The 10,226-nt window shown below is 39.4% G+C and overlaps 1 protein-coding gene across 2 annotated transcripts in view; it reads right to left on the bottom strand.

Annotated features, from left to right (window-relative positions):
- LOC143289939 (calcium-binding mitochondrial carrier protein SCaMC-2-like) overlaps positions 1–9,914 on the bottom strand; it is a 38,932-nt gene extending 29,018 nt beyond the window's left edge. For both annotated transcript variants that reach the window (XM_076599201.1, XM_076599200.1), the window contains exons 1-2: positions 9,700–9,914; positions 2,992–3,118 (exon numbers count right to left, since the gene is read on the bottom strand). In XM_076599201.1, the coding sequence (XP_076455316.1) occupies positions 2,992–3,118; positions 9,700–9,873 (301 nt within the window). In that variant the 5' untranslated portion in view covers positions 9,874–9,914. The remainder of the gene's footprint in view (positions 1–2,991; positions 3,119–9,699) is intronic.
- Positions 9,915–10,226: the final 312 nt, after the last annotated feature.

Raw genomic sequence — 10,226 nt, 5'->3', positions numbered from 1 at the left:
TTATCTTGTATGTTAAAAAAAAAGGACATCATTCTTAAAATCAAAAAGACAGTGAACAGGCATAAACGGTTGATTCTGTGCAACATTCAAATGCCTGAATGCAAACAACATGAACTGAAAAAAGAACAACAAAATTCTGAAACTGGGTCGTGTGTACACAAAAGCATACCCTTCTCACTTGCCAACTGTGCCACTTCACACTGTCAGGAACAGAATAATCCACGACCTACTTTTTTTCTTTTCTTTTTTTTTTTTTTGTTTACTTTATTTGTGTGCCCGACTTACAAATACCGCCCTCTCTCTCTCTCTCTCTCTCTCTCTTCCTGATTTTTTGTGGGCCTTGCAAACCACGCTTTACACAAAACAGCGAGGAGTCGTGAAATAACTACACTTTGTAAGGCTTAGCACAGATCATTTGTTTGTTTGTTTGTTTGTATTTCTTTTTATCACAACAGATTTCTCTGTGTGAAATTCGGGCTGCTCTCCCCAGGGAGAGCGTGATGCTATAATACAGCGCCACCCTTTTTTTTTCTTTTTTTTCTGCGTGCAATTGTATTTGTTTTTCCTTTCGAAGTGGATTTTTCTACAGAATTTTGCCAGGAGCAACCCTTTTGTTGCAGTGGGTTCTTTTACGTGCGCTAAGTGCATGCTGCATACGGGCCCTCGGTTTATCGTCTCATCCGAATGACTAGCGTCCAGACCACCACTCAAGGTCTAGTGGAGGAGGAGAAAATATTGGCGGCTAAGCCATGATTCGAACCAACGCGCTCAGATTCTCTCGCTTCTTAGGCGGACACGTTACCTCTAGGCCATCACTCCATCAGTGCATGATCACAGTTGCTCAGAATGTCTGTCATGGTTTCCAGTCCCCCACCCCCCCACCCCCACCCCCCTCCTCTCTCTCTTTTTTTCTCCTCCAATCTTTTTCTGTCTCTTGTGCCTTGCCCCCTCTCTCTCTCCCTTTCATGTAGGGCAGATGACTTCAAATATTGTTGATAATTCAGCTCTGCACTCAAAAGGGAGATGGGTGGTATAAAAAATGTGTTAAGCATTAATGCCGTTCTTTTTCTTCTGTGATCCTCGGCTGTAACTTCCACATATGTTCACTCAATGGTTCACTGGTCTACCATTGTACCAATGGACTTAATTTTTTTGTATCTAACCATTAATTTTAGTCAGCCATAGTCTGTATTCAGGAATGGGTGGAACATCAAAACAGGTACAGAAAATATCATAACAAAGAAGCTGATAGAAAACAAACTGTTGGGATTTTGTTGTTGTTTGTTTGTTAGTTGATTAAGTTAATTCTCCTTTGTTTAACAATAAATAGCATATGAAACTACTATTTAAGAAAGTTGGTTTATTTTGAAAGTGGCGGTCTTTTTTTTCTTTTCTTTTTTTTTAACAAAGAGCCTCATAATGCTGACTTTTCAAACAGTCATAAAGGGGGGAGTGAACATTAATGCTGTACACCATATGCTACATCAACTGGCAAACCACAAGCATCACAGTAACATATAGCAAATGATAAAGGCTTTGCTGATTCAATCTCAAATTCTAATGTGCGCATGCTTTAAGGCTTTTACTGTTTTAGTAATGTTGCGCATAGAGCTTCAACAATATGCACTATAGCAAGATGTCTTAATAAAATGTTGTTGGGTTTTTTTGTTTTGTTTTGTTCTTAATAACATTAACAAGCATGCACCTTTGTCACACTGTCGAAGTGGAAAACTGAATTCACTGCAGTATCATTAGCAAAGTTCTTACATAAATGAAACAGTCAGCAACTGACCTCTTCAACACTTATTCAGCTTCAGTTTTCTTCTTTCTTCTCAATCTATTTGATGCGCTGTGCCCATTCATGGATACATGCATCATACTGCAGATTTGTGTCACGCTGCACTGTAGTATGGCACTCTATACTATTGGTACAACTATTACAGCATATATTTTATATGAAGGTAATGCGTCGTGTTATAAATGCTGCATTATACCAGCAAATCTTTTACTAACTGCAAGGTGCTTCATGCTAATCATAAGATTTGTAAGCGATAAGGAGCACCCTCCAGATTCATATTTAAAATGAAAAGATTTTAACAATACATAAAGCACAACGTACTGCACAACAACATGAAACAAAAAAAACAAAAAACAAAAAAAAACCAGAAACACAATGAAAACAAACTTTCGATTTTAGATAAACCTGAGAAATCACTCACGAACATATTGATTGTGCATGCACAGACTGACAGAGACATACAATACATTGATCAATATACACACAATGACATCAATCGTGGCAAGCTTTATTCCTCCAAGAAGCAGAAAAAAATCCAACTCCTCTGAATCACTGACAAACATGGAACAGTAGTCACGCAGTGATAATTCTCTGATGGGTTGATCGCTGTTGCTGCCACAGCCATGTTTAAAAACCTTCTGCTGAAGTGGACATCAAGACCCTGACGTCAACATTGATCTCTCTTCACATGTTCATCATTAGTGTCTGCATTCTTCCATCTGTTCATCACTGTTGTTACCAAGACTTGCTGCCAGGCTGACATGGTCCACTCACAGACTTCAGGATGCAATGCCCACTGTCTTTATTCAGATTCATGTGAAGGTTTGTAAGTTTGCAGTGCCACAAACATAGTTCTTCCACTGTAGTTCCAGGCTGAAACTATGAAAGTCAACCCCCTGTTGCTTTGAGTATTCTCATTCACAGCAGAGTTTTGACAGATTTAAACCATACATCAGACAAACAGTATTATAAAAGGAACATGCTGAAGCTAAGGAAATAAGTGTAGTCCCTAAAATACAACACTCTTAATAAGTCTTGCACTATCTGCAATCATTAAAACCTGTTATTGTTCATGAACACCACAATAAAACCAGTGTTCTTTTCTGAATTTGCATCAGCTTTTTCCGTGTTTCCAAACTTTGTACAGAAACAAAAGGATAAATCATTATATCACCACTGACTGTACCACTCACCATCGTCATTGGTGTCAATTCTCTTGAAGTACAGCCTCAGGACTTTCTCATGGTCCTGGATGTACCTGACGAATTCCCCGAAACTGATTCGTTCATCTTTGTCTGTGTCATACTTCTCCATTAGGTTCTGCAACAAAGTGAATTACAAAAGTGAATTACAGTTACAGCCATCTCCCTTCTTTCTACTGTTCATCGATAAATGAAAACTGTCTTGAAATCAGAAGAAAAAGAAAATTCTGACATAATAATAACTGTTCATCGATAAATGAAAACTGTCTTGAAATTAGAAGAAAAAGAAAGTTCTGACATAATAACAACTGTTCATCGATAAATGAAAACTGTCTTGAAATTAGAAGAAAAAGAAAATTCTGACATAATAATAATAATAACTGGACATCAGCGCTCTCCTCATTGCACAAAATGCTTTACAATCCACACACACATACGAAACTCACTCACTCAGTCCTCAATTCACGATCATGCACAATACCGCCAAAGAGCATCAATGAATAATTAGTACAAAAAACTATGTTCAGTGGGATTTATTAAAAATATCATATAATTAATTAAACAATACACAAATGGACAGTACAACCCTAAAACATTTAAAATTCACATGAAATAATTTTCCCCCTTTAACATAAGACAAATGGCATTCACCACAGTTTCACTGTTGCTATTGTCACAGGGTAGTGTGTGTGTGTGTGTGTGTGTGTGTGTGTGTGTGTGTGTGTGTGTTGTGATTAGATTTGCAAATGTTGCCTAGTTAGTTATACTTTAGCAGTTAAAAGACATTTGTGTTTTCTCAACTTTTATGCGACATTGTTGTGAATTTGGAAATGTTTGTTCTGGGCATGAAAAGTTTATTTTGTAGTAATCCTCCATACTGCAATAGGAGTGAAAGGATAATTAAAACTTGAAACCTGAAACTTGGGGCTCATATACGTTTATGTGTATTTGTTTGTGCTTTCATATCTGTGAAACCGCATGTTTGTTGCATATATATCTGTTATGTATGTGCATGTGTGTATGTGTGAATGTGTGTCTGCATGTTTTACATTTATTTGCTTATTTATCATCATTATCGTTTTTTGTTGATGTTTTTTTTATTTTCATTTACTGTAGTCAGTGTATTGTTATTATTATAATTCTCTTTTATTTATTTATTTTTTAAATCATTTTTTTTTTATTTAATTTAAATTTATTTTATCTTTATTTTATCCTTTCTTTTTCTCAAGGCCTGACGAAGCGCGTTGGGTTACACTGCTGGTCAGGCATCTGCTTGGCAGATGTGGTGTAGCGTATATTACATGGATTTGACTGAATGCAGTGACGCCTCCTTGAGCTACTGATACTGATACTGTTGTCACAACAGATTCCTACAGCTGTGCAAAAACCAGGCTGCTTTCCCAGGAGACAGTATGTGATCACAGCACAGAGGCACCCTATTTTTCTTCTTATTTTGTTCCCATCGGCAAGTGTACTTGTTTTACTTTCAAATTAATCTGAATCAAAGGGGACTTTTTTTTTTGGTCCTGTGAAAATGTCTAGATTTGCCAGGACCAACCATTTTGTTGCCTTGGGTTCTTTTAAATGTGCAAAGTGCAAGCTGTGCATGGGACCTCAGTTTACAATCTGATCCAAATGACTTTGCCCACACAGCATTACTAAATAGTAAACCATCAGCACTACTGACAGGAAAGAACTGGATGTCAGCACAAATTATGTTTTCTGATATATTTTTAATTTTTTTATGTAGGGAGCAAGCCAAATATCAATTAAAAGAATGGGGAAAATATGCAGATCTCCAAATAAACACTCTGTTTTAGGGAAAATAAGCACACAAAAAAAACTAACACCTGCAGAGGATAGGTAAGGGACAATTAAGTTGTTATTTCCCATCCTCACCTTACCTGTCCCAGCTATATATACTGCTGACCCAAAGCCTGCCCAAAGTAGTGTGTACGCTCATAAAAGATTTATAAACACACACACACACACACACACACACACACAGGAGAGAGAGAGAGAGACACACACACACACACACACACACACACACACACACACACGCATGTGCTCTCTCTCTCTCTCTCTCTCTCTCTCATCCCAACCATAACACCACAGAAACCATTAGGAAAATACAAAATCATTGATACTGTTTTCCAACTGCTATATAGAGAGTAACATACTTTTGGTTTTTGATTCAAACAAAACAAACAAAAATCATTCATTGCATACATCGTGACCATGACACGCCCTTCCCTTTTGGTATTAAAAAAAAAAGAAAGTTTTTACCAATGCTTTTCAACACAAACTTAAAAGTTTGAAATTTGAAATTTTCTAAATTAGTTATCCCTAACACTTTCAGTTTCAGTACCACCACTACCAGATTTCTGCCAAAGATGGTGTTGAATTTGTTACCCTTTCCAGAAATAAATTTCAGTTACAACATGCAATTTGAAGATCATCTGTCAAGGATAAATTCATATAAATGCAAGTATCCACCTTTTCTCCACCTGAAGGTCACTGCCAATCCCCTGGCTACTATACCACAACTACAATAATAATAATAATAATGGATACTTATATAGCACACTATCCAGAAATCTGCTCTAGGTGCTTTACAAAAACGCTTTTGTTAACATAAAACATTACATCTATGTTACATACACACACCAAAATGTGACTACACACACACACACACACTGCATACATACATTTTAACATACACGTGTATCTAACAGCTACCCTAACACATACGCACACATAGGCAGGCACAAACTAACTTACATAAACACACGCACACACAATACACATTCATATACATGCATGTAGTTATGTACACATACGTATGTATACACACATAGTCAAGCACAGCTAACACAAAGGAAGTGGACCTGCCTCAATTGAACTTATTCAGACACAGTGAACCTGAAGGGAAAACAGTGAATGAATGACACTTTTTTTGACAGAAATACTGCCCAGACAGGTGAGGCCAGAAAGACTTAATTGCCCCTTTCCTGCACTGTGCAGGTGTTCGTGATGCTACATTTCCAATGAATTATCATCATGTTGTGTAGTTGGAGGGTGGGGACGCGGGGGCTGAGGGGGTGTGGGGGTGGGTGTTTGAAGGGAGGAGAGGAGCAAGAAAAGACAGATGTGTGGGTGTGCACATGTATACTTGTATGCTGCATGTAGGTGATGGTCAAAAGTCTGTTTAATTATAGTGTGTGCACACGTGTGTGCGTGTGTCTCTGTGTGAGTGCGCGCGCACATATATATGCATGCATGCATGTCTCTGTGTGTGTGTGTGTGTGTGTGTGTGTGTGTGTGTGTTTGATTGTTGTCTGTTTCTACTTTCTTGGCAATTTTATCTGATCCAAGATACTGCGACCGTACACATGCACATGCATGTATACTTGTACTGAAAATTTTTCCTTTGCAGCAGTCAACAACTGCAACAACCACACACACACACACATACACATACACATGCATGTGTGCACACGCACACACATTCACACACACAAACACACACTCACTTAAACCGTTTGAAATATATTTCACTTTTTCGTTGCTTTTATCACCAGTTTTTCATAAAGATTTAACAAATTCAGCCTATGCAAGTAGTGCAGATAAGATAAAATAGAAAGAAAGACAGTGAGGATTAGAAAATGCTATCAACTGGACCGCGCAGCTGTCCCTGACACGTGTTTGCAACTTATGCAATTCAGAGCAGGCTGGGAATTTCATATCTGGTAATGGGTCTTTTTAAAAATTTTTATTTATTTCTGTGAGCAGGTAGGAAGACAGGATCTCACAATGGGTGTGTGTGTTAGCCCCCACACACTCATTTAAAACTTTTCACGTGTACTGTATGTGAGCATATGATAAACAAACATTCAAAAGAGTGTGACAGATAGCGTACAAATGACTGTGTGGTGGGGAGGAGGCGTGGAGGACTGCCAATGGGGGAGGAAGGAGGATATTTTTCATGATACATTAATTCTGAAAATGACCCACTGATTTTGTGGTGAATGGGTCAAATGGCCCAAAGTGTACTGAGCAAGACCTATTAAACTATGTGGGCCTCTTGTCTTTTTTTTAATTTTTATTCATAAACCTATTCAGTATTACCATTATCATCCCATGGTTATATTCTAGGCATATAACATAATTCAAAATATAAAACAATCATATTAATAATTTTTACATAATTATAATAATATATTCAGTTTCATGAATACTGGAATAATTTGGAAACCAAAACTAAGCTCTGTCATGCATCCATGCTTGGGCCCTTGACTTCTGAACTCTAAATTTAATTCTGATATATGGTTAAAATTTATTATGAAATAAGATAATTCTTCTGCTATGATCAGCATTTAAAGGACTTTTTAATGAAGGTTAGCATGTTACTCGATTAAAGAAGTGACCTTGACACTTGACCCTGAATTTCAACCAAGTTTATATTTCCATACTGTATCATGTTTGATGAAGATTGGGTGCAAGATCTGACTCTGTTGGTCAAGTATACATGTATATGTTCCTATTGCACAATGCTTTGTTGTGAAACCATCTTTGGACTGTGACACTGAATTTCAAGAGGATTCATAATAACTATGATATTGACCCCATCATGGCATGGTATGGTCAATCTCAATATTAAGTTTCATAAAACTGAGACCAATGGCAAAAACTTCCTGTTTTGTTACAATGCTGTCGCAACACATTTGACCTTTGACCTTCATGCATTAACCTTCATACAAATGCACATAAAATGCACAAAAAACTCATCTTCATCCATCATATGACCTTGAAAAAAGTCAGTCACCAAAATCTACTGACACTGTCTGGCATGTGTTTTGACAATTTAATTGTGGCTGACAATCTTGGACAACCAATCTGAAACAGTCATATCAATTGTACTATCAACATTTTTTTTTTTTTTTTTGGCTGCCCCATCATCTGCATTGTTTCAGTGGCATTACTCCCACACCGCTCATTCAGATTCCCCCATACACAGCCACACCCGGGTTCGTCCATTGCAGTTCCAGCATCGGCAGTCCACACGGAACCATCAATGTTAGGTCACCAGGAGGCCACACACCAGAGGAGACCCTGCACTGCTGCTGAGTCACTTCAGTGGTGTTCAGTGGTACCTGTTCTGTTTTAACGTACTTAGGACACCACCTACTAAGCCCCCTACTAATGACAATAATGGCTTAGTCGCGGAGCCAGACTGAGTGAGCGTCCCTCCCTGAGTGGAGACCGCCACCACGTCCCTCAAACAACAGCCCCCCATGAATCTGCCGACACTGACGACATTGACAGGACTCACCCCAAGCACGGAAGTGGGGGGGTATCAAAACTGAGGTCACCTTGAGAGCAGGGCATGAAAGGCCACAGACTTTGAGACTATTTTGTTTATAATGATGACGATGAAGGAGGAGGAGGATGACGATGATGATGATGATGCTGCTATGGAGGTCCGTTTTGGTTTGGGACAGCGTGACAAGGCTGTACTCTACGCTTCCTGTCATAATGATATCCTGGCGTTAACCAGGCCCGAGAGATACAGACACTTGCAGTGTTGGTCAGGTAATTAGAGCAACACACCCAAAGACGCATCCTTGAAGTGGATGACACTCGACTGTGTGGTCCCAGTCTCCCCATTTAAGCCCACAGCACACTCAACTCTGGGTAGGAGGCGGCCACGGGCCGAAAAACCCACCTCCGCTGGGATTCGAACCCACATCGTCCCAGCCGTCAGTCCGCGACGCTAACCACTTTGCTACGGTGGCTGGTTACTATCAACATTTTATCCCATCCACTTTGGGTCCAATCACAGAGCTGGAAGACTGAAAGTGAAACTGAAATGTTCCATGTCCAGAGAATAGACAAACAACATCAATATGAAATCAATACAATTTCAGTTCATTCCATCTGAATTTTTTCTGACACTTTATTTTGTCAATTCTACTTTTTCTGTCCAACTATATTAGCAAATAACAGATTATTGCATCAGACAAAAGGTGGACATTGCCAAAAATCATGATGCTGGAGTGGTGTTCATTGCATCATACTGTCCAAAAGTGGGTCGCTCTACAGTGTATCACTCTACAGCGTATCACTCTACAGTGTATCCCCACTGATATCATGCAAAGTCACAGGGTGCTGTGCAATACCTATGCTAATGGCTGATCTGAAAGTCCAAGAACCTAAGTCACTCATCATGGAAGGACTGGAATAAGAATCAGCTGATCCACTGATTATTATTGATTCACTAGTTTGGTCGCTCACTGTCCTGTGATGGGCAGTTGTTGGCAAACCGCTCTACCAGACTGAGCGAGAACGAACACAATTAGGGTAACGTCCTCTTTGATGTAATGGCCCAAAACAGGGGGCCCGGGACAGAATGCCTGGCTAGAAATTCCCATGTACTGCGTTTGACACACTGTTAAATTTGCGTTTATGACACTGAGGCAGCACTGGATGCAGTCTTCGGACATACCCGCGATCGCGATTGGCGGTGGACAGCAGGCTGAATTTATTTACGCTTCAATGAGGTGGGAAAAGTCAATAACATGACAGCACAAATAATCTCCTATATTGTGTGCGAATGTAAGTGTGTGTGTGCTTTTTTCCCCAGCTGATTAGAAAAAAATGCAGACACAAGAAAAAAAGACGGGGAGTAGAGCCTACCTGAGCATGATCTGGGATGTGAGGGATTCGCCTCAGCTCCATCGCTTGCGTGAGATCCTGAATACATATTTTTCCGTCCTTGTTTACATCCAAGCGCTGGAAAAGTTCGTGATATGTCTTGGCTTCCTCTTCTGTTAAATGCGCAATGTCGATTTCATTCCCTTTAAACGACATTGTATGTTCGTTCTCACAAGGTCTGTGCACGAAAGCTTGTGCCCCATGAGAACTTATGTTAAGGAATGCAGTAAATGGAAAGAAAAGAGCTCATTGGACAATTATTTGACATTTAGGCTATATGCAACGCAACTGTGTTTTCTCGCGACACAACCATGAGTCATTGAGTGCACGACCTCATGAAATGAGGACAATTTCAAAGAGAAGAAAATTAAGACACTTGCACGGACGGATTAAGAAGAAGCAAGTGATGTCGATCTATATCCACTCCCGCAGTATAGCTGGGAGGTATGGCCGGAATTCTGGGTGTCAGTTCCGTCACCTTTGCTGGTTCATGGATTCGAACAATACTG

The sequence above is a fragment of the Babylonia areolata genome, chromosome 14 (assembly GCF_041734735.1).
Source record: "Babylonia areolata isolate BAREFJ2019XMU chromosome 14, ASM4173473v1, whole genome shotgun sequence".
Lineage (NCBI taxonomy): Eukaryota > Metazoa > Mollusca > Gastropoda > Neogastropoda > Buccinidae > Babylonia > Babylonia areolata.
Note: the sequence above shows the minus strand (reverse complement) of the source record. Positions and strands in the feature narration are given on the sequence as shown.